The sequence below is a fragment of the Sminthopsis crassicaudata genome, chromosome 2 (assembly GCF_048593235.1).
Source record: "Sminthopsis crassicaudata isolate SCR6 chromosome 2, ASM4859323v1, whole genome shotgun sequence".
NCBI classification, from domain to species: Eukaryota; Metazoa; Chordata; class Mammalia; order Dasyuromorphia; family Dasyuridae; genus Sminthopsis; species Sminthopsis crassicaudata.
The window spans coordinates 261441242-261467293 of record NC_133618.1 but is presented as its reverse complement, the minus strand read 5'-3'; the positions used below and the strand labels follow the sequence as shown (position 1 = coordinate 261467293).

Below are 26052 nucleotides of genomic sequence, written 5' to 3'. Positions count from 1 at the left end.
TAGTTGTATGAAAAAAATGCTTTAAATCATTACTGATTAGAGAAATGCAAATTAAAATAACTCTGAGGTATCACCTCATATCTATTAGTGTGGCTAATAGGACAAAAAAGGAAAATGTGATATGTAGCAAGGATGTGAGAAAAATGAAACACTAATGCACTGTTGGTGGAATTATGAAATGATCCAACTATTCTGGAGAGCAATTTGGAATTATGCATAAAGGGCAATAAAACTGGGCATGCCATCTGATCCAACAATAATATTGCTAAGTTTGTATCTTAAAGATATTCAAAATGGGAAAAGGACCAATTTATATAAAAATATTTATAGTAGCTATACTATATAGTATATAGTATATACTAGTATAGTATATACATGTATATATATAAATCTTTTTTATTAAAGCTTTTTATTTATAAAACATATGCACGGGTAACTTTTCAACATTGACCCTTGCAAAACCTTCTGTTCCAAATTATCCTCTCCTTTTCCCCATCTCCTCCCCTAGATGAGAGGTAATCTAATACATGTTCAATATATTAAAAAATGTTAAATCCAATATATGTATACATATTTATACAGTTATTTGTTGCACAAAAAAAAAATCGGATCAAGAAGGAAAAAAAAACCGAGAAAGAAAGCAAAATGCAAGCAAACAACAACAGAAAGAGTGAGAATGCTATGTTGTGGTCCATACTCAATTCCCACAGTCCTCTCTCTGGGTGTAGACAGCTCTTTTCATCACTGAATAATTGGAACTGGTTTGAATCATCTAGTTGTTGAAGAGAGCTGCATCCAAAGGAATTGATAATTGCATAGTCTTGTGCCATGTATAATGATCTCCTGTTTCTGCTCATTTCACTTAGCATTAGTTCATGTAAGTCTCTCCAGGCCTCTCAGAATTCATCCTGCTGGTCATTTCTTACAGAACAACAATATTTTGGTGCATTCATATATCATATTTATTAATATACCATAATTTATTCAGCCATTCTCCAATTGATAGGCATCCATTCGGTTTCTGGTTTCTTGCCCCTACAAGAAACGCTGTGTAGTATAGCATTGTAATGAGATATTATTATGTTATAAGAAATGACAAACAGAATGATTTAAAAAAAAAAACAAAAACAAAAAAAACAAAGCTGATGAGACTTACCTGAACTGATAGTGAAACAAATAGAATTAGGAGAACATTATTCACATAACAAATAGTAGACTAAGCTATTCTCTTCAATACAATGATCCAAAACAATCCCAAATGACTAATGGCGATGTATACTATGTGCATTTCAAGAAAGAACTGATAGTGGTTGAATGTAGAATGAAGCATGTTTTTTTTTTTTTTTTTTTTTTTTTTTTTTGTTGTTGTTGTTGTTGTTTTACTTTTTTTCTCTTATTTTTTCTTTTATTTGATTAATGACTAATATGGGAATGTTTTGCATAACTACACATGTGAAATCTTTATCTGATTACTTAACATCTCCGGGAGAGAGAGAAGAAAAATGGATGGAAGGATAGAACTTAGAACTCAAAACTTTAAATAAAATGTTAAAAACTGATTAAAAACATAATTGCATCTGCACAGAATTATAAAATGAAAACAATTTGGCCGGAAATATTTTTTTGGTGCCCATCTATATAAATACAGAAAAAAGACGTGCTCATGGCCAATAAATCATTTTGTAGTAGATTACATGCCATGGATCCTTCTTACTTGTTATTATTTGGGCAATTGTCCAGTGGAATTTACACAGGTTTGCAACTGTTCTGGTCTATGACCTAACAATCAGTTCTAGTTTCCATCCAATCTGGGAGCTGATAAACTTTCAGATCCCCGAGGGCACATCAACATCTCTTCCAAATCAAAGGATATGTATTCTTGCCTCTTAGAAATGTTTCCCTAATGGGAAAAGTAACAGTTTGGGTTTCTCAAAGAATTCCCTGCTCTTACCTCAGACAGATATAGCTACACTTATTAATTCTAAGACTCCCATTTCCTATCCTCTGTGCTAGGGAGAGTCATGGTTACAAATGAGGCAAGGGTAAGGGAGAATATTGCCACATTGACATTATTATATCACTATTTAATGTTAATAGTTATATACTAATCTATTTCACCTCAAGAAGGCTTCACATCCTAAAGATTAAAAAACTCTTCTCTCTTACAGATATTGCTAGTTGGGATACACTAGAGGAAGCAACCAAAGTAAGTTTCTCATATGAATAGACTTTTTAAAAACAACTTCTTATCCTTGTTTTGTCCAAATAAAGGGAATATTTAGTCCCTTATATGAAATACATGCACACTTATGCAAAAAACCAGACTTCAACCTTTTAAAAATATCCCTTTTTCTATAACTACAACTCCCATGACAACCATTCTTAGAGAAAAATCTTTTTTCCATTATTTCAAAATAGTTGACATGTGCTATTTTACTTTACTACACAATTTTAAGTTTCCCAGCACCTGTTGGGGATAAATAGAAAAAAGCTTTTAGTAGAGAAGGGGAAGCTAGAACACCTCAGGGCACTAAGAGATCTAGGTTGACTTCCAGATCAAAATTTGATCCTTGAGTAAATTATACCATATCAAACCAAAGGTGTGATATACTGGAAAGAGGGTTAAGTTCTGGAGATGAGTCCTAACCTTGTTTCTGCTACTAACAAGGTATCTGAGTGACCTCAAGTAAATCATAACATTTCTAATTCTCACTTTTGTGATATATGAAACGAATGGATTGGATTAGATGATATCTACTATCTCTTCTAGTTTGAATACTTTGTGAATTAATTCAATCAATTAAAAAAGATTTGTGAGAGGTCATGAAACATGTTTTATATAAATTACTTGCCTAAAGGAGTTATCATCTGATTACCCAGGGCTGCTATAAGATCATTCATTCATTCAACAAACATTGATTGAATGATTACTATATATGAAGCACCATGAAGTCTTATCTAAGATGATTAACTGTAAGAAACACAGCTAATTAGAAGATAGCTGTTCTTGCTAAGTGACTAATAGTTGATGCTTTATGAAGGTTTTAAATATTTTATCAGATTCTTTCCCAATCATTGCTCAGTTTACTCTAAATTGCAAAATATTTCCAGAAGAATGGTAAGAGCTAATATGATCAGAGTTAGGACAATGTAAGTCTAAATCCTATCTCAGATACTTATTTTCTAGGTGCATGACAACCAGTAAGTCATTTGAATTATTTTTTTCTGAGTCTTCAGAAAAGTTGAGAGACTTGTCCAAAATCACAATGTGTGTGTGTGTGTGTGTGTGTGTGTGTGTGTGTGTGTTTGTGTTTTAATATATCTTGCTAAAAAGGTGTTTTATTATAAGGAATCTGCAACAATGGAATGATTCACATCCAGATTCATATATTACAAACTCAGAACCACACAGCTGAATTGCTAAATTGCTAAACTGCTGAAAATAAATCAGACATTCCAGGTATCATGGGCTCAAGCATAGTTCTCCTCTCACCAAAAGTTATCTTTTGGAAAATAAATACATTGGTAAATTAGAAAAAAACATCACAGCAAATTGCTGACAGTATTTGAGTTTTATATAAGCCAGATTTGGGGAAAACACCTTTATTTATACCAATACAGCTCTCATTTGCATGCCTCACAAATGGGCAAATTGCTCTCTGAAAGTAGAAGAATTCACGGTTAGTAGGATAATGTCTCTTCAACCTTTGAATATGGCTAGTAAAAGGCACTGTGCTCCCCTTAGCATAAAAATAACACAAAACATATTTATGTATATTTTATTTCATTTTTAAAGCAACATTTGCAAGTATTCATATTCCAAAATTAGCTGTTGCCTTTTAGTATGAGAGATGGATGCCTTCGCCTGTCCTCCCATTATATGCATGCTTGTTTGGGTTTTTCAGGGATGAAGGGAGGAACATGTCTCATATTCTTGAGACTATATATGAAGAATTTGTGGATGGAGCTATCTTTACTTTCTGCTTTTTAATCTCCACTTTGGACTTCTTTGTCCAGTTTGTTTCAACTGTTGAGAGTCTAAGGTAGTCTTTCTCTCCTCCCTAATTCTGAATATTTGTTTTAAGGTTTTCTAAATTGTTAATTAGTCATTTACTTACTAATGGAACATTAATGTTACTTGTAATTTTGGCCTTTTTGACCTTGGCAAAACTTGTGTCATAAAGAAAGGGAAGTACTCAGAACTATGTCAAGAATATTTCTGTGCATGAAAAAGTTTTATGGATATAAAGGTTATTTTCATACTTCTTTTACTGGGGTAGTGTTGGGGAATCTCTTAAATGCTTATTTTTGTCTTGACAGTTGCATGGGATAGAGAAAACTTTATTAAATTGCAGAATAGATGGAGCATTCCTATGTGTTTATATGGAATCCTAAAAAAAAAATTAACAGGGCTGATCATTTGATTTATTGACTAGCTATTCACAATGTTAATTTTTGGCTTATCTGTGATAATATCCTGAGATGACAGACACTGCTGAGCAGATTCCAGACAAATATTACTGTAGTGACAGGTCACATGAGGGTCCATGTGAAGGGATAATTCGGATATCTGCTCTCTTTGTCCCTTTGTTTAAACCCTTAAGGAGATAATTTGCTAATCATATGTGTCCACAATATGTTATTTGATTTGATTTTTACAATTCATTACTTAATGCTGAATCAATGAAAGATACATCACTCAAAAGGTCAACAAATATCTAAATAAGCAAGAATGTAAATTCAGAGGCAGTCACTGTAAAAAAGGTTTGTCCCTAGACTTTGACTTACATTCTGCTCACTAGTAAAGCACAACTCCATTATTCATTTAATTCAAGTATTAATTGAATATTATAATTATCCACATGTTAATTGCCATTGGAGATTACTTCATCTGCATTAGGAGGGCATTTTGTTGATAAAGTGAAATTATTTAAAATGAGATTAAGTCTTATCTATCATTTGCTGGGCAGAAGTTTCCTTCTTTAAGGTACATGCTGGGAAAACTACATAAAATATGTAAAAACTTAGATTTAAAAGTTAAGCCCTCTCAAAGGGACATAAGATAACTCATATTTATATTATGCTTTAAGGTTTAGAGAGCACATTACTCCAATAGTATTGTGAAACATGTAGTTCAAGTATTATTATCATCATTTTACAAGTGACAAAACTTAGGTTCATATGTAGATTCTACAAGATCACAAAATTAGTAAAAAGCAGAACAGGGACTCAAACTCATGTCACTTTCAAATCCAGGGTTCTTTCTAAAAAAACCTGCCTTGAACTCTTTTTGATTAGATAAATGATATCCTTTGACTATTAGAAAAGGTTTGTGGTGCCCAAAGAAACTAAGTCAAGTAAAGTCAACAAGTCAACAAGGTTGACATTTTATCACCTTCCAATGATTAGGGAAATTTTTCCACAGCTGTATCTTTTTATGCTCTAATTATGACTTTAGTGACACCCTCTCCTTCCTATGAAATAACATAATATGCGTAATTAATATTTTATAACAAGTTATAGTATATTATTATAATGTAATGCTATAGTGTTAGGAGAAATGATGAATTTGATAATTTTAGATACATAGATAGACTTGGATAAAATAATAGAGAATGAAATTAGCAGAACCAAAAGAACATTATATATAGTACCAATAATATTGTTTTTAGAACATTATTTTTAGAACAACTTTGAGCAATTAAATCATTTTGACTATTTTAAATACCCAAATTAATAACAAAAGACTTATGAAAGAAGACTCTTTCTGGATCCAGAGAAATAATTGATAATTACAAGTATGTATAGAATTATTTTTACACATATACATATATACATATGCATATATGTATATACACAAACATATGTATTTGTGTCTAATGGTAAACATTTCTAAGGTGGGGTGGGAGAGAAGAAAAAAGTTACATTATAATTTAATTATTATATATTTAAAAGGAATAATAAGTTGTACATCATAGATTTGCAGTTTCATGTACAGTCATCTTTTTTGTTTTTGGTATTTGACTATATGGAAATACTTGCTTTGTTTCTTATGTTCAGAATAAAATTTTTAAAAAGTCTTATTTTGAAGTAATCTCTAATGGCAATTAACATGTGGATAATTACATTATGTTATCTCATGCATACTTTATTTAAATACATATTTTTGTACTTTTCTATGTAATTGTTTTATGCTTAACTTCTCCAGACTCAGTTTCCTCATTTCCACCTGAAGGGGTTAGACTAGAGAAACACTAACATTTTGTTCAGTGAGAAATTCTATGATTTACTATGCCTGGACATCTTCTATTAAACAACCTTCCCTCTATTAATGTACTATAATGAGAGCTCCTCATAAAATTTTTAAAATAAAAATTCTATAAATATTTTTTAAATTTAGTAATAAAAATAATATTTTTGTTTAAGTAACATACAAATTTAAATGATAAGAATTATATCTGTGATTTCATTGGTACAAGAAGACCTTTATGAGGAAATTTACTCTAATTTTGTAGCCAACAAAATGTCCCCAATAAGGAAACAGATTAATATGTAATTAGGAAAATGTTCAAAACAATAAAACTTATACAGTGTTAATTTGTGTTTTCCTAACTCAATATACAGTTCAACAGGCATATGTGTGTGTGTGTGTGTGTGTGTGTGTGTGTGTGTGCATTTAAGTTCAATAGCACAAAGAGAGGCTAAGTATTTGAATATTGTTGCACTACCAGTCTGTGTTAAGCTAGAATTTTAGCTCAATTTGTATACTTTCACATATTTATTAATGGAACCATTATGTTTCTATAGTTTTGACATTTTTAGCCTTTATAAATCTTAAGTCTTAATAAAAGAGAAATCCTCAGGACTATCTTAGGAATATTGCCAAATGTTTTTTTTTTTCTTTATTATTAATTTTGATAATTATAACATTTTCTTTGACAGTACATATGCAAAGGAATTTTTTTTTTACAACATTATCCCTTGTACTCCCTTCTGTTCCGAGTTTTTCCCCTCCTTCCCTCCACCCCCTCCCCTAGATGGCAGGCATTCCCATACATATTAAATATCTTATAGTATATCCTAGAATATTGCCAAATGTTAAAAGTATTGTGTATATATGTCATGTAAAGTTATATCTTTTTATGTAATAAATGTAATAAATATTACATTTATAATATTTCTATGGGAAAGTTCTATTGCCTGTAGTTTTGACCTTCTTGGCATTTTTGACACTTTATTTTAATATCTTAGATTAGGTAGGTCTGGAAGATAAAAAGCAGTCTGGTAAAGAAATTTTCCTTTCAGTAAACTACTGTTAACCAGGAGGTACCCCTTTAACAAATCATACTTTGAGAGAGAGTTTGGTAATGAGTTTGAAAACTGAAGTGGTCACATTGATATCTATGTGAGATCAAGGAACATAGAAACATCTTTCCTCCAGGAGGCTATCAGGATGATGGTAGGGAGTGGTGAGAGAGAATGCAATATTTGGATTTTTTTCTGATATAATGTAAATTATTTTAAAATTTTATTTTGTTAATTTAATATTTGCCCCCAGTTACATTAAAACAATTTTTACATGTTTTTAAAATTTTTGATTTCTAGGTTCTCTCAGTCCCATCCCATGATTAAGAATCCACATGTGAAGTTATGTAAAACATTTCCATAAAAGTCAAGTTGTGGCAGAAAACATATATCCCACCCTAATGAAAATAAAAACTCAAGAAAAATTAAGTTGAAAAGAAAAGAGAGAGAGATCGAGAAAGAAAGAGAGAATGCTTCAATCTGTATTCAGACATAATCAGTTGCTTCTGTGGGTATGGATTTTTCATCATAACTCCTTTAGAGTAGTTGGGAATGATTGTACTGTTGAGAATAGAGAAGTCATTTACAACTACTTATCCCAGAATATTGCTATAACTTTGTATACAATATCTTTCACTTTGAGTTCATAGAGGACTTTCCAGGTTTTTTTTTTCTTTTCCTGAGAACATTCTGCTCATTATTTCCCATAGAACAATAATATTCCATCAGAAACACTTACACAGTGAGCCATTCTCCAAGTGATGGGCATTTCCTCAATTTCTAATTTTATTTTGCCCTGAGAAGAAAGTTGCTATGAATATTTTTGTACATATAGGTCATTTTCCTCCTTTCGAATCTCTTTTGGTATTCATGCCTAGTAGTGATATTGGTATGTGAAGCAGGATATGCATGAATTTATACTTCTTTGATCACAGATCATATGTTTTGATCATTTATCAGTCGGGGTGCAGCTCTTATTATTTTTTAAAATAAATTTGACTCAGTTCCTTCTATGTTTGAGAAATGAGGTCTTATCAGAGAGACTTGCTTCGAAATTCTTTTTTACAATTATTATTGCTAACTGTACTTCCCTCCATTCATTCTCTCTCTCCTTTCACCCAGTCCCTCCCCCAAAGTATTTTGGTACCCAGTCCCTCCCCCAAAGTATTTTGGTACTGACTACTCTCTCCCCCAATATGCCCTCTCTTTTATCACCCTTCCCCTTCCATGTCCCATTCCTCTTCAATTTTTCTGCAGGGTAAGATAGATTTCTATGCCTCTATTAAGTATATATGTTATTTTCTCTTTGAGCCAATTTCTGATGAGAGCAAGATTCACTCACTCCCCTCTTCCCTCCATTGTAAATCTTTTTCTTGCCTCTTTTTTATGGCAGATAATTTGCACCATTCCACTTTTCCCTTTCCCTTTTTTCTAGTACATTACTTTCTTACCCCTTAATTTCATCACTTTTAAAGAGATATTATCCTTTCATATTCAACTCATGCCTGTACCCTCCGTCTTATATATACTCTTTCTAACTGCTATAATAATGAGAAACTTCTAATGAGTTACAAGCATCTTCTCCCCATGAAGGAATGCAAAAAAAGATAAACCTTATTAAGTCCCTTATGATATCACTTTCCTGATTATTTCTTTATGTTTCTCCAGAGTCTTGCATTTGAAAATCAAATTTTTATTCAGTTCTGATATTTTCATCATGAATGCTTGAAAATCCTTTATTTCACTGAATGACCCACCTTTCCTTATGAAGAATTATACTCAGTTTTTCTGGGTAGGTGATACTTGGTTATAATCCTAGTTTCATTGTCCTCCAGAATATCATTTCAAACCCTCTGGTCCTTTAGTGTAGAAGTTAGTAAATCTTGTGTTATATTGACTGTGGTACCACTTATTTGAATTATTTCTTTCTGGATGCTTGCAATATTTTTTCCTTGACCTGGGAGTTTTAGAATTTGGCTATAATATTCCTGGGAATTTTCATTTTGGGATCTCTCTCAAAAGATGAGTGGTGGATTCTATTTCTATTTTACCCTCTGGTTCTAGATATCAGGACAGTTTTCTTTGATATTTTTGAAAGTTTATGTTTGGGCTCTTTTTGTGATCATGACTTTCAGGTACATCAATAATTTTAAAATTATGTCTCCTGGATCTATTTTTCAGGCCAGTTGTTTTTCCAATGAGATATTTCACATTTATATTTTTATTTTAATTTTTAAATTTTGCTTTGCTCTATTTTTTAAATTTGTTTTGTTGATTTTGCTTTATTTCATCTCTGATTTATTTCTTCTTATAAAGTCATTAGCTTCCATTTGCTGAGTTCTAATTTTTAAGGAATTATTTCCCTCAATAAGCTTTTGTATCTCCTTTCCCAATTGCCCAATTTTGTTTTATAAGTCATTTTTCTTCTCTTTAGCTTTTTGTATTTATTTTCATCACTCTCAATTTTTTCCCCATTTTTTTCCTTTTGATTTTCAAATCCCTTTTGAGCTCTTCCAAACCCTGACCCAATCTTTCAGTTTTTGTTTTGGAGTCTTTGGATGTAGGAATTTTGGCTTTGAACCATCTTCTGAATGTGTTTTAATCTTCCTTGTCACCATAATAACTTTCAATAGTCAGAAACTTATTTTGTTGTCTGCTCATTTTCTTAGCTTATTACTTGGCTTTTAACTATTTGTTAAAATAGGGCTCTGTTTCCATGGTGGAGGGTGCCCTGTCCCAAGCTATAGGGGTTTTGTGTGTTGTTTTCAGAAATCCTTCTAGGGACCTGATCACAAGCACTCTTCTGCCCTGGAACTGTTAGGAGGGTCTCCACTTCACTAAAGCTGTAAGATCTAGTGTGCTAAAATTTGAGTCCTGCTTTGTTGAAACTAGGGCCTAGGTTGTGCTGGTGCAGCTTGCCTGGGGACTGCACAGCAGACTTCCACCCATTGCCACAAATCCTCTCAGCTGACACTCCAAATACTTCCTAGTGTTGCTGGCCTGAGAGGTCCTGAAGCTTCCAGCAGTGCTGCTGATTCGGAGGTCCCACTTCCCTGATGCGGGGGTCTGGGCTGGAGCTGATGGTGGGTTGGGTCTGGGGCCAGTGCCAGGGCTGTGCTTGCACAGCATATGTGAATTCTTAACCTGTATTTTAATATGTGTAGAGTATTTTCTGGTCTGCTAAGAGGAGAGAGTCCTGAGCAACATTCAAACTGACTAATTTTAGTGAAATGTTAAAGATATATAAAGGTGGATTGGTATGTTGCTTGAACTTTATTCTTCTAGCCAAATTTTTTCTATCCTTTCTAAGGAGCTAGAGTTGACTGAGTAAGGAAAGACCAGTCCCTTTCTTCATATATTTTTTGTTTCTTGTTTCTGTTTCTATTTTTCTCTGTGATTCCTGACACTTATTAATGTTGAACCTTTATCTCCATAGATGACATTGGGATTATGTCTTTGTCTCAAAATTATTCTAAATTAGAATTGATGGTTTTCCAATTCTTCTAGTTTTTCTTGTTTGACTTTCACCTCATCATTTCTTTTAAGCTAATTCCTTTTTTTTTTTTTTTTTTTTTTTTTTTAATTAGGGACAAGTGACTTGCCCAGGGTGAAATAGTAATAATCTTAGGATCTTAGGATGGATTTAAACTCAGGTCCTTCCGCCTCCAGGGTTGTTCTGTCCGCTGAGCCACTTGTAATTGTGATATTTAATATATATATATATATATATATATATATATATATATATATATATATATATATATATATATATATATATATATTAAATTTAGTATTTTATTCCCTTCCCAGTTATATGCAAAAACAATTTTAAACATTTGTTTTTAAAATTTTTTGAGTTCCAGATTCTTTTTTCCTCCTTCTATATGCTTCCTCCCCCACTGAGAACGCAAACAATTTGTTATGTTATACATATGCAGTCATAGAAAACATTTCTATGATAGCCATATCGTGGAAAAATGCAAACAATCCAATCAAAAAATAACCTTCAAGAAAAGCAACAAAAATAAAAAAGTGTGTTTAATCTATTTTAGATACCATCAGTTCTTTCTCTGGATCTGGATAGCATTTTTCATTTAATTCCTTCAGGGTTTTCTTAGGTCATTGTATTGCTGGGAATAATTATGTCCTTCACTGCAGATCATCTTACATTATTATTACTTTGTATACAGTACATTTCACTTTGCATCAGCTCATAGAAGTCTTTTCCTTTTTTCCTGAGGGCATCCTCTCATCATTTCTTACAGCACAATAGTATTCCATCACAGTTACATACCATGATTTATACATTTTCCAGTTGATGGATATCTCTTCAATTTCTAATTCTTTGTCTCCAGAAAAGAACTGCTAGAAATATTTTTATATAGGTCCTTTTCCTTTAAAAAATATATATTTTTTGGATTCAGACATAGTAGTGGTATTGTCACTTGACACTGTTGTTTTTTTCTGACTTTGTGTTTCCATCTTCTCTTGTTGCTGTATAGCTTGGCCTTTTTCCCATTCATTTTAAAAGTTGAGATCTGCTTCTGCGGCATAAAGGACACTGTCCCAAGCTTCTTGTGCTGGGAGGTGGAGGCAGGGTCACTGACTTTCCACTCTGAGGCTTACGGTACTGGTGCCTTGCCCAGTGTGCTGGAGTGGCCCAGCTTAGTCATGCCTGTTGTACTAGGGCTCTGGGGCTGGCAATTTGCTTTCTGTACTGGACCTGGATTTATCACATTTGGCCCGCATTGCCACTAGTTTGCTGAATCAGGAATGAAGGGCTTTGATTGTTGACCTGTCCTATTGCTAACAATGGCTTGCCTAGTCACCATTTATGCTCCCCTTGTATCCAAGTGACTCAGACTTTTCCTGAAATTCTTCTAAGCAGTCTTAAGATGGAAAATAGTTTCCTTTTCTAGGTTCTTTTTTAGGTTTTATTGTGCCAGGATTGATTTAGCAATTTGATTCATATTGTTTCTGAAGTTAACTGGGGAGAGATCAGGCAACTTTTTGGCTTCTTTTCCATCTTGGCTCTGCTAAATATTTCTTTCCTTTGCACATTGAATTCTTCACTTCACCATTAAGAGGTATTTAATATACTTCATTATCAGTATATTGGAATAATAATCATTGCATTGATCAGAGTTCTTGATTTATTCAAATAAATTTATTTTTAAGGTATTGTTGTATGACATTATTTTAATTTCACTCTTAGGTCACATAAATCTTCCCAGGCTTTTTGCTAAGCTATCATTTTTTATTCTATCATAGCATTATAGTATTATATACTGTATTTTATTCAGTCATTCCTTAATTCCTTAATTAATACTGCCTGGCACAAAGAAGATGCTTGTGGATTAAAAGATTGGCATATGACTACTTCATACCTTTCTGATTATAATATTAAATTGCTTGACAGAATGGCTATGCTAAGTCACATCATAGTGATTTTCTTCCAACAGTTTTCATTCTCTGTTTTTGGAGGTCAACTTTGCCAAGTGTGATGGTTATGAAGTGAAACTTTAGAATTACCTTACATTACCTTTTTCTAATTATAATCTATCTGTAGCACATATATGTATATATGTAATATAAATCTATATTGATAGCTTTTATTTTTCCTTTTGAAAATTGCCTATTCAGTTTTCAGAAGAAATAAAAGCTATCAATCAGTAGTCACATCAGAAATATTCTAAATATCTATTGATTAGAGAAATGCAAATGAAAATAGTTCTAAGGCACCTTCTCACGTGTATGTAATTGACTAATATGATAGATAGGAAAATGACAAATACTGGAATGAATGTGGAAAGATAGAAGTGTACCTTTGATGAAATTTTTCAACAATTTTAGAAATAATTTGAAACTATGTCCAAAGGGCTACCAAATTGTGCATACCATTTGACCCAGCAATACCACTATTGAGTTTATATTCCAAAGAATTAAAACTTGGAAAGGACCTATTATTTACAAAAACATTTATAGCAGCTCTTTTTGTGGTGAAAAAATTGGAAATTGAGGGGATTCCCATCAATGGGGGAATATCTAAACAAGTTGTGGCGTATGATTTGATGGAATGTTGTTGTGTTATGAAATATTTTATATTTCTTTCCTATTTATGTTTGCAGAATCAACTGCATTCCATTTGATGTTTTTTGATAGCTTTTTTTGCCTCTCCTACCTTCAACTCCTTATTACTCCTGATTACTTAATTTATTCTATTTCCTCAACCTTTTCTTCTTTATTATGTGACTTAACAAATTTATTACAGCTCTAATGTTGTAGAGCCTTCCAAAAATCATTGGTGGAACAAATAGGTTAACCAATTTAATTCCTTACACATCTAATTTCTTACTTTTTTCCTACCCTCAGGTCATCTCAGTGTCAATGGATGGTATAAACAACTCTGTGGTAACTGAATTTGTGATGCTGGAGCTGGCAACATCTTGGAAGATGAAGATTTTCCTCTTCTTGTTTTTCTTTTCATTCTATGTGGGAATTGTGCTGGGAAACCTCTTCATTGTGTTTACTGTGATTTTTGACTCTCACCTTCATTCTCCTATGTACTTCTTGCTGGCCAACCTTTCTCTCACTGACTTTGGTCTGTCTTCTACAACAATACCACGAATGATCCTTGACATTTTCAGTGAACGTAAAGTCATTTTCTTCCCAGGGTGCATGATTCAGATGTTTTTTATCCATTTCATAGGAGGAACTGAACTAGTCTTGTTGATAGCCATGGCTTATGACAGATATGCAGCCATCTGTAAGCCTCTCCATTACCTGATTATTATGAACCGCAAGGCATGCATTCGTTTTGCAGCTATTGCCTGGGTGATAGGGATGCTCCATTCTGTATCTCAGTTTGTGCTTGTTATAGATTTACCCTTCTGTGGTCCTAACAAGCTTGGAAGTTTTTATTGTGATTTTCCCCAGGTTGCAAAACTTGCCTGCAGAGATACTTCCAAGGTGGTGTATGGGGTTACTATAAATAGTGGAATTGTCACTATGGGAACCTTCTTCCTTCTAATCATCTCCTATATTATAATTCTGGTCACTGTCAGACATCACTCTTCAGCTGGTTTGTCCAAGGCTTTCTCCACCCTCTCAGCTCACCTCTCTGTGGTATTCTTGTTTTTTGCTCCTTGTTTCTTTGTCTATGTATGGCAAGTCCCCACATTATCTTTGGATAAATTTTTGCTCATATTTATCTTTCTTATAACTCCACTCTTGAATCCTATTATATATACATTTAGGAATAAGGATATGAAGATGGCAGTAAAAAGATTAACCAAGAATATTGTTGGTTCTAAGGAGTATTCATGATAGATTTTGTTGATCAAGATCAAGAGATGGTTTAGGATCTTCTTGAGTAGCCCTTAAACCATTGAATGATATGCTAGAGCACCAGAAATTTAATTATAAATTCATCTACTTCTAGATTTGTAGGGATAATTTATAGGTGGCTGTTGAGTTATATCTTCAACTTCTATCTCTTCCTTGATTCTGCAGAGATGAGAATTGTAACCCTAAGCTGTGAAATCCATTTTTAAAGTTTCCATAGATTAACTATTTGAACATGCTTATGCTTGGATAACACTGAACTTGGTAATAAATACTTTAAGAAATATTTTTTCATGGAAATTCCATGCTTGCTTGGCCATATGCAAGACATCTTATTTGAGGAACACATATTAATGAATATGAAATAAATGGTCTTTTATGAGAAACTAAAAGTTTTTTGAAGAGGGTGAACATATGGATAGAAGAGTGAAAGAAGAAAATCTTTAGCTATAACAGTTTGAAAGATTCTAGAATACAAAGATCATGCTTAATAATCTTTTCAATTATTCTTCATTTATTTTTTAATTATAGTATTTATTTTTAAATTTATTTAATTTAATTATTAATTTAATTTTAAATTTAACATTTGTTGATTTAAATTCAGTCTCATTAGATCTTTTTCTAAATGCAGATGGCAAGTTTCTGTTCAAAGCCTATTGTGATTGCTTTGAATGACTGAACTGTTGAAAAGAACCAAGACTTTCATAGCAGATCATTGCACATTCTTGCTGTTATTATATACTATGTATTCCTGATTCTGCTTGTTTTGCTTAGAATCAGTTCATGTAAACCTTTCCAGTCCTTTCTATAATCAGTTTGTTCATAATTTTTATAGAACAATAATATTCCATTACCTTCATGTACCAGAACTTATTCAGCCATTTTCCAATTCTTTGCTCTCCTTTTCCAGTTCTTTGCTACCACAAAAGAGCTGCTACAAATATTTTTGCACATGTGGGTCCTTTTCCTTCTATGATTTCCTTGAATACAGACCCAGTAATGGAACTGCTGGGTCAAAGGGTACTCTTCATTTCTAACATAAGGCATTCCACATGGTAGAAACAATAAATCTCCTGTGAGCAGGCAAGTAGGTAGTATCCATAAATGGCACAGGTGCAAGAAGACAAAACTGATTCTATAGCTATTACTGAATCATAGTAAGATGACACCCATTAATGCGATATAGCTTTGAAATATTAAACTATACTTATTAAAAAAAAAGTCAGAATAGGCAAATGGGGATATTTTAAAGAATGTACATTTAAGTGAGGAAATTCAGGATTAGGTGAGGTAGTGGAAGAAGCATGGTTAAGAGCATGTCAGTGATGATTAATAAGTGAGGAAATAGAAGTGATTTTGTAATTGGAATATATTCTATCTAAAAGGAAAGAGAAAATTGATGAGAACTTTTGGAAACATATAAATATGCACAGAAGATAATTACTTTAATTGTCTAAAAAATGTACAATGTTCTCTCTCTCCATCTCTTTCTGACTCTATCTCTCTTTCTTTCTCTTTCTCTCCATCTGTATCCTTTTTTTTTGAGTCTCTGTTTCTGTGTCTCTGTCTCTTTCTCTCTGTGTGTATTTTGGTTTATAGTTTTCTCTTTCATTCTGTATCCTTCTCTGTCTTTCTCTGGGTTTCTTTCTGCCACTCTGCTTGCTGTCTCTCTGTTTTTCTCTAGAAACTATGTAGGTAAAATCTCTTCTTGACTTGAATTTCTTATAGTTTCTTTTATCAAAAGACAGAATAAACAACAAAGTGGAATTCCATAATATATCTGATTATCCCTTTCATTGAAGATTTCACTGTTGGAGTGAAAATGTTGGGACTCTTCAAAGTAAATCCCCGTTGACTCATAGTGTTTGTGATACAAAAAAATAGGCAATGTTTTACACAAACCCTAGATAATGAGAAAATAGATTTCTAGGAGTTTAGAGGAAATATTGTTTGTCCTTACTTTTCAAAGAGGACTAGTGACATCATGGGCAATGTCTTGATTTGAACTGTATTTGAATGAGACAGAATAGCTCCAAGTTGTCAGCTTCATTCTCTCTTCCAGAGTCATCAAGGTCTAATGGCAAGACATAAGTCAAGATGACTGGTAATGGCCTGGGATGCAGTAGATGCTTTTCTCCATCAAGATGAAATCTTCATTTGCTTGGGGTAGACTCTACCTTAACTCACCTAGGAGTTAGATTCCACCTTACTTCAACTCATGAGGCCTGTCAGTTATGCTTAACCTAGTGTAGTCCCTCCACCAGTTTGGTCTTTGGGTTGTGACTACTGTGCATACTACAGCTTCTTGAAGCCACTAGTGCGAGGTAGACACTAAAAGTGGATGACCATCCCTGAAATCGTCCTGGCAAGCCAGAGGGGTCAGTTCTCTTTGAATAACCCATATAACCTCAGAAAAAGGATAGCTTGGATCCCAAAGACTAAAATTCTATGGGCAACATGTGCTCAGGAAGGGTGTAAAGTCTCAAAGTGGGCATTCTGAAGACAGAAAGAGAAGTGATTTCAATTAGGAAGACAAAGTGGAATTACCTGAAGAGACTAATGTAAATGCATAGATAATGTACCAAGCAAATTAATTATAAAAATTGATGTGAGGAAAAAATGGAGGTAAGGAAAAAGTAACAGATGAATCCATGGAACCCCAAATCAAGAGCTCTATTTTCCTGCAAGCCATAGCCAGCAACATGTGCCCCACTGCCTCTGTGCTCTTGGGTGTGTTGGTTCTTTCTCATCTAGGACTGTATGTCCTGGATGCAACACATGTGAGCCTGCATTAATAATCAGCCACGGTTTCCCCAGTCTTCCCAGACGCAGATCCCTGACTCCTCACACTGTCTGGGAGGTGAAAGTTTCTGTGTAGTAGTCAGCCAAACCCAGTTAGCCCCAAAGATCACCACTTAGTGTTTCTATGGAGGTAGCCTTGAGGTGTTTGCACTTTACACTGACTAATCACTGGCCTCAGGCCTTTCTTTTTTTGTATCATCTTGGATTGTGCTGGGAGAACCCCTGTTCTGACTTAACTCTACTTGTTCTGTTTGTGGGGAAAATCTGGAGAGTTTGAAATTTATCAACCTATTCCATCATCTTCCCTATTTTTCTCCCTATTTTTTCTTAAAAAAAGTTTCTTTGTTATATTGGATGTTTCTTGGGGAAGGAGAATGGGAAGAGGGATACAGGAGGAAAGTTAGGCAATGAAAAAAAATCTAAATGTCAATAAAATTTATTTTAAAAAAGTGAAACATTATGATTGAGTCATTGTCAGTGATGTTTGAAAGATCATAGAAAATGTGAAAAGAATGAAAGAACTTTCAAAAGGACAAATGCTCTACTTTTCAGAACTTTGAAAACCATAGATCTATTAATTTAATTCAATTTCTGTTCATTCAAAGTCTTTTCAATGTAATGGAATTGAAGTGATCCATTTTATCTTTTGTGATCTTCTAAATTCCTTGCTTGGATAAGACATCCCTCTAATCTCTTTTATGAAATAATTGTATCTTACCTGAATATCTTCTAATTTTAACCTTTAAGCCACACAATTATTATGAGTAGAATTCTTATTTTAATATTTTTATTTTACTCCAGCTATATTTAAAACAATTTTAAACACTTACTTTTAAAACTATGAGTTCCACTTTTCTACCTTCCACCTTGTCCCCATTAAGAAGGCAGATGTGAAGTTATATGAAACATTTCTATAAAAGTCATGCTGGGATGAAAAACATAATCTCCACATTTCTCCTTCACAAAAAAACAAGAAGAGTATGTTTCAGTCTGTATTCAGACATAATCAGTTAATTCTCCGGGTATAGATAGTATTTTTCATTACAAGTCCTTCAGAGTAGTCAAGGATCAGTTGTCTGGCTGAGAAAAGCAAAGTCATTCTTTGCTGATCATCCTACAACATTGCTATTACTTTGTATAAAGTACATTTCACTTTTCTTGAGGTCATGGAGGACTTTTTAGGTTTTTCTGAGATCATCCCACTCATTTTCTATAGAACAATAATATTACATCATAATCACATACCACAATTTATTTATCCATTCTTCAATTAATGGGCATCCCCTTAATTTCCAATTTTTTTTTTTGGCTGGGAAGAAAGCTGCTATAAATATTTTCATACATCCTTTTTTTTAAAATCTCTTTTAGGACTCATACCTAGTAGTATTGTTGGGTCAAAGGATATCCAAGATTTTATACCTTGGGTATATTTCATTTCTTTTGATCATTTATTAATGGGGAATGGCTTTTATAATTTTTTGACTCAGTTTCCTATACATGGTAGAAATGAGGTCTTCCTCAGAGAAACTTACTTCAAAATTATTTCCCCAATTACTATTGCTAATTGCATTCCCCCTCCATTTATTCTATTATCTCCTTTCACTTTAACTTTCCTCAAAAATATTTTGCTACTGACCATGCCTCCCCTCAATATGCCCTGTTTTCTATCACTCTTCTTCCTTCTCATAATCACTTCCCTCCTTGAGTAGTAAAATTCTTAATTAACAAGAGATGAAGGAAATCATAGAAGATAAAACAGATAATTTTGCTATCATCAAATTGATAAGTTTTTGGCCACAATGAATTTAAGTAGAATTCAAAGAAATACAGATCACAGTGGAAAAAAAAATTCACGGAAGCAAAGTTCTTTGGTTATTTGAATCTCTAATATCCTGGGATGCAGGTACAACAAGTATAACATAATTTTCATTTTTACAAATGAAAAAAATTAATGTTCAGGGAAATTAAATGACTCCTCTACAATCACATAGCTAATAGATAACAGAATCTGATTGATTTGAAAATCTGTTTGATTATAAGTCTGTCTATTCATCCATTCTGTCTACTGATAAATATTTTCCTCTTCTGAGAAAGTCTTTTTTAAAATTTCAAACTTTTTTTTTCCATAATAAGTTTTTTTTTTAAAAAACTATACTCTTCACTTTCCCATTGAAGGAACCAATTTTCAAGACATTTGTTGTTTTATTTGGATTCCTGTTAAGTCAATTTCACTACTATTTCTTTGTCTGGAAAAATGATAGTACATCAAATACAATTATCTTCATGGTTCCCTGTTACTTCTACTCATCATGTTTACTCTAGGCAAGAAGACCAAATTTTCCATGGAATGATTTTTTTTTGGTTGATGCAGTACATAATGAAAGCAAGATATAGGCAGCTATCAATTGGGTGAGTGATTGATCAATAGTCCTGACAACAGACCTTGATTTGGAGGAATCCTACTGCACATTTTATTTATTTATTTATTTTGGTCTCATCAACTTACTAGTTATGATTGGATACCTATTCAAGGGCAGCTGAGATTGTTAGCTAAGATTATAGCATCAAGTTACTTATTACTTCCTACTCACAATCAGTTAATATTTGGAACCATATAGAACTTAATAGTTACCTAAATGGAGGTAGGATGGAGATGGATATCTGAGATTCATTTATGAATGTATGCAGCTTTATTTCCAGAATCAGGCCAAGACAGGGATTTAGAATAGAGGTGAGCTAGATAGACAGGGATGTGTGTGTATCTGTGTGTGTGTGTGTGTGTGTGTGTGTGTGTGTGAGAGAGAGAGAGAGAGAGAGAGAGAGAGAGAGAGAGAGAGAGAGAGAGAGAGAGAGAGAGAGAGAGACAGAGAGAGAGAGAGAGAGAGAGAGAGAGAGAGACAGAGAGAGACAGAGAGAGAGAGAGACAGAGAGACAGAGAGACACAGCGAAGGAGGGGAGGAAGGGGAAGAAAAATAATAGGAAGCTATTTGTTGTGTGTAAAAGGATTATAACAAAAGTCACCATTCTCTTCAGTCTTCTCTAATCTAGTTACTGTGATTACAGGGACAGCTAGAGGGAAAATGGGAACATTTTTCCTCAACTCAGTATAATTCAGATCTTTTTTGTTTGAGAAAATATAGCTCTAGGAATTCTTGTTATACATGGTTGGAATGTGGGATCATGGGCAGAGGATTAGTGTTAAGAACTAAGAACCAAGAGCTTTTGATTATAAGTTAGATGAACATTAAAGTGAGTGGTTCAGATAAAATGAAAATGAAGTGAAAAGAGCACTGGGTCAGCAAATCTAGTTTCAATTTAAACTTTTTTTCCTTTTACTAATTATATGATTTGGGCAGGTCATGTACATTCCTGGTCTTCACATTGCCCATTGGGGTAAGGGATGAGGAGAAGAGAAAGAAGAGCAGAGTCTCTAGTGGTACTGGCAAAGAGGAAAGCTACTTTTAAACTCCTTTTGCTATGACTAAGATTGATTAGCTAAGCAATGCAAAGAACATAGATAAGACAAACCTAGTCTTTGTTTTGACATTTTGTGCAACTAGATGTTATGGGTGGTAGACCTCTTTCTGAGTTTAAATCTGGCTTCAGACACTTTTCTAGCTTGTGATATTGGGCAAGTCCCTTAACCCTATTTGCCTCAGTTTCCTTGTCTGCAAAATGAGCTGGAGAAGGAAATGGTAAACCCTTCTAGGTTTAACCATAAAATTCTAAATGGGTCACAAAGAATCAGACATATTTGAAACATCACCAGTAAAACATACATTAAACCAAAGCTTCTTAAACTGTGGGACACAATCTCAAGTGGGGTCAAATAATAGAATGTGGGGACTGCAAAATTATGACTTATTATTAGAAAATGTTTGATTTGTATACATATTTTATATACCTACATACCCAGAATTGTATAAAAATTTCTTAGATGAAAAGGAATTGTGAGTGGGAAAAGATTAAGAAGCCTTGTTTGATTAAATCATATCTTTGTCTCTTGTTCACTTTCTCTTCCATGTTTCAGCTGTATATTTCTTTTGTTTTAACTGCCATATCAATCTCTAGACCTATCTTAAAAAATTTAAAAATACTTTTTATTTTTCCAATTTCATGTAAAAATAATTTTCAACATTCATTTTTGTAGGATTTTGACTTCTAATTTTTTTCCCTTTCCTCTTTTACCTCCCCCATCCCTAAGATAGCAAGCAATCTCATCTAAGTTAAACATGTATAATCATTTTAAACATCATTTCCATATGAGTTACATTGAAAAACAAAAGTCGGAACAAAAGGGAAAAATCAAAAACAAAACAAAAAAAGTAAAAATAGGATGCTTTGATCAATATTCAGCCTCCATAGTTATTTCTTTATGCATCTGACATTTTCCCTTCCAAATCTATAGGAATTGTCTTAGATTACTATATTTCTGAGAAGAACTTAGTGTATATTGTTGATCATTACATAATCTTGCTGTTACTGTGTACAAAGTTCTCCTGGTTCTGCTCACTTCACTTAATATCAGTTCCTGTAAGTCTTTCAAGGCTTTTCTGAAATCAGCCTGTTCATCATTTCTAATCAAACAACACTGTTCCATTATATTCATATGCCATTGCATATTCAGTCATTCCCCACTTGATAGGCATCCAATCAATTTTCAATTTTTTACTACCACAAAAAGAGCTGCTACAAAGATTTCTGCATCTGTTGGTTCTTTCCCTTTCTTTATGATCTCTTTGGGATATAGACTTAGTAATGTTACTGCTGGATTAGCGGGTATGCACAGTTTTATAGTCTTTTGGGTGTGTCCAAACTATGGTTCCAATTTGCTCCCCAAAATGGCTGGGTCACTTCACAACTCTTATCAACAATTCATTAGTGTCCCAGTTTTTCCATATCCCCTCCATCAATATCTTTTTCTGTTAGCTGATCTCCGAAGTGTGAGGTGGTACCTCAGAGTTGTTTTAATTTGAAATTCTCTATTCAATAGTGATTTAGAGCATTTTTCTGTATGATTACAGATAGTTTTAATTCCTTGATCTGAAAATTGTCTGTTCATATCTTTTGGTCACTTATCAATTGGGGAATGACTTGTATTCTTATATAAATTTGACCTAGTTCTCTATATATTTTAGAAATGAAGCCAGTATCAAAAACACTGGCTTTAAAATTTGTTTTCCAGATTTCTGCTTCACTTCTAATATTGGCTGCATTGGTTTTGTTTGTGCAAAAACCTTTAATTTAATGTAATCAAAATCATCCATTTCGCATTTCATAATGTTCTCTATTTCTTCTTTGATCACAAATTCATCCCTTCTCCAAAGATCTGACAGGTAAACTATCCCTTGCTCTCCTCATTTTCTTAAAATATCATCCTTTATATCTAAATCATGAAACCATTTTGACTTTTTCTTGGGTGTGAGATCTATGCCTAGTTTCTGCCACACTCTTTTCCAGTTTCCTGATCAATGTTTGTCAAATAGTGAGTTTTTATCCCAGAAGTTGTAGTTGGTTTATCAAATACTAGATTACTACAGTCATTGATTATTGTATCATCTGTACCTAATCTATTCCATTGATTCACTACTCTGTTTTTTAACCAGTACTAAATTGTTTTGATTACTGCTGCTTAATAACATAGTTTTAGATCTGCTATGGCTAACTTACATTCCTTTGCATTTTTTCATGAATTTTCTTGATATTCTTGACCTATTTTGCTCTTTCAGATGAATTTTGTTATATTTTTTTTTTTTAGCTCTAATCCTACCTCTAATCCTAAAATCTATTTTTTAAATTTGCTTCCTTTCTCTTTTCTCTTATACCTGAGGTTGTGATCTAGTAAGACTCATGACCATGCATCAGATAACCAAAGCAGGACTATTGCTTTATAATCTGATTGCATTTTTTTATAGGAGTATATTTAAGTGTCTTTTTATTTTTTGGGGTCTCCTACATTCATTCAGGATGAAAGTACAATGGACACTCACAAGTTTTATCCCATTATTATTCTGTTGGAATTTTATCCTCTTACATTTCCAACCTGTGCCAGTTTACTCCTCCTTTAGCAGTTTCTGGTGATCTCCCTCTCTTTATTACTCACCACTTTGCTGTCAGACTTATTTCAGACACCTTCCTGGCCCAGCTCACTGCAACTCAGAACATTAGAGTTCAAAATCAGCCTCAGCTTCTCTAGTATCAGTGGTCATAAGAAGTCTATCATCATATCTGGTTGTATATGGGTGTCTTGAAGACAATTAAAAGTTGTAGTGTAAAATTTACATAAATCATTTATGATAGATTTATATTTTGTGCTAAGCTTCTTATGTATTCCTGGACTTTCTTTTCTTATTCAATAATCATACATATAGAAAAGTCAGATATATCTAATTAAGATTGTTACAACTACAAATCTTTACAACTTAAATAATAAAGAGTTATTGCTTAGGACAGACACATCAAATTTGAGCTCAAGTCTCTTACCACAGAAATGTTCATAGCAAGAATCATAGAAAGATCTAGAATGGAAATATCCTTAATATTATAGTTCTTGTATGTTATCATTTAGTCAATAGCTGTTATTTAATAGCGAGGAAAGGGGCACAGAAGGCACCTGGCAAATTAAGTGGTGGCAAAGTAAAACTAAAACAATTGAAGCAACTTAAGAAGTAGTACTTAGAATACTCTTGTTTACAGAGGCTGACAGACATCTCTTGTCTTGTAAGCATCATAATTTATTATTTTCTATATACCTTAATCATCTCTTATAAACTTTTGTTTGAAAGGGACACCCCATGAAGGCAAGGAATGTACACAACTTTGACAAATTAAGTCTTTATTTTTCTTTTTCACAAACAATTCTGAAACAACAGTACAAATGGATCACTCTAGTCTACTGATCCTGGCATCCATGCTTTTATAAGCTACAAGAAAGTGCAGAAAAGATTAATGTTATAAAAGCTATAGCCTTTATTATCTTATTCTTTTCACAGATCAACTATCTTGCCTCCTTAATTAAAGCCATACCATAATTCTGATATAACTTTATTTTCATCTTTTTTTCTCTCTCAAAGTAGTAAATATCAGTCCAATCCTAGAAAACTTCTTCCTTCCTTATCTCAATAACTCCAGACTCCTCCATGAAAGTCATTATTTCACATTAACAAGGACGTTATTTTCCCTAATGCATAAGAATAACTTCTCTGCACAATCTTTCTTCCCTCCTGTTTCATTGCCAAGCAACCCTTTGTTGATTCTCCCATAGGGAAAACCAGTGTGATTGTAAGACAAAATTACCAGGGGAACACAATTATGGGTTGGGTATTAGAAGTTTCGCCATCACTGATAGGTCACTAGATTTTTGGATCAGCTAAGTGTTTTATTTTTAGCAGAGAATAGACATAAAATTATTTTTTTCTTTAGGAACAATTATGGAGGGAGGGAGGTCAGTTAATATCCTTGAGCTTCTTTCAACCCCCTATGATGATTTTTCCTGTCCTGTGACAGAATTGCTAGGTAAGAGATAGATTTAAATTCTTTCATATCCATTTCACACAGCTAGTCCACATTTTTGCATTTGACTAATAACCTTTCTCCACTTCCTTCATTCCCATTTCAACAATGTTTTATTTCCCTTATCTGCATTGCCACCAAGAAATTTAGTCATTAGGTCTTAACTTAATGACCTCTTGACCGGGGGGGGGGGGGGGGGGGGAAGGGGGGGGCGCAAGTCTCTATCTTCCCTGCACTCCCCACTGGTTGAGCTATAGGGCAGTTCCTCATGTTGAGCTGGAAGCTTTCTAACATCTATTCATTAATTCTAATATTTCTCTTTATAGTCAAGTAGAAACAAGCTTACACCCTCTTCTTCAAAAAAATCCTTGAAATAACTGACAATGGTTATACCTTCTTCCCAAAGTAAACTTCTAAAATTTCTCCAACCCATCTTCATTAGAAATGGTTTTTAATTATCTCATTACCATAACTTCTCTCTATTGGAGATGTTTTGGCTTTTCAGTGTTCCTTCTAAAATATGGCTCTGAGAAATGAATACTTATATATGATATGACTATAGTTAACAGATTTTATTGGGAGTGAGTCTTCTTTAAACAATTTACAGATCAAATACATATAAACATGTGTTTATATATGTATATGTTTATACACATATATATCTATATCTATATTCATATATATGTTTATCTATATAACTTTCTTCTGGAAGTCAAACCATAAAGTCTGCCTCTTGACCATTTCTATTTTACTTTAGGCCATAAACAGATTATGAAATAAGAACAGACTTTTTTTTTGTAAAGTGAGAGCAAAATAGAATCTTCAAAAAAAACCCCCTAAGGAACAATCACTTTTTACTTTTTTAATTTGAAAATTGTTCTTCTGTGTGATGGTAGAAACCAATGTATGAATAGTAGGGTGTTTTCAGAACCAACAGGAGAGTGATCAAGATTTTTTATCTTTCAATGACAGTGAGGTGGTCAAGGAATACTTGTCAATTATGAAACAAAAATCTCTGAGTAGAGTTTAGTAGAAAAGGTAAGAGGAGGGAAGTTAAGAATGAGCAAAAGGAGAGCCAGCTAGATGGTG

The 26052-nt window shown here is 33.2% G+C and overlaps 1 protein-coding gene across 1 annotated transcript; it reads left to right on the top strand.

Annotated features, from left to right (window-relative positions):
- The first annotated feature begins 1823 nt into the window (after positions 1–1823).
- Positions 1824–14707, top strand: LOC141555879 (olfactory receptor 4F4-like). Its single transcript, XM_074289166.1, has 3 exons — positions 1824–2042; positions 2169–2206; positions 13678–14707. Exon 3 carries the CDS (start codon positions 13693–13695, stop codon positions 14629–14631), a length of 939 nt encoding a protein of 312 aa, XP_074145267.1. The 5' UTR covers positions 1824–2042; positions 2169–2206; positions 13678–13692; the 3' UTR covers positions 14632–14707.
- Positions 14708–26052: the final 11345 nt, after the last annotated feature.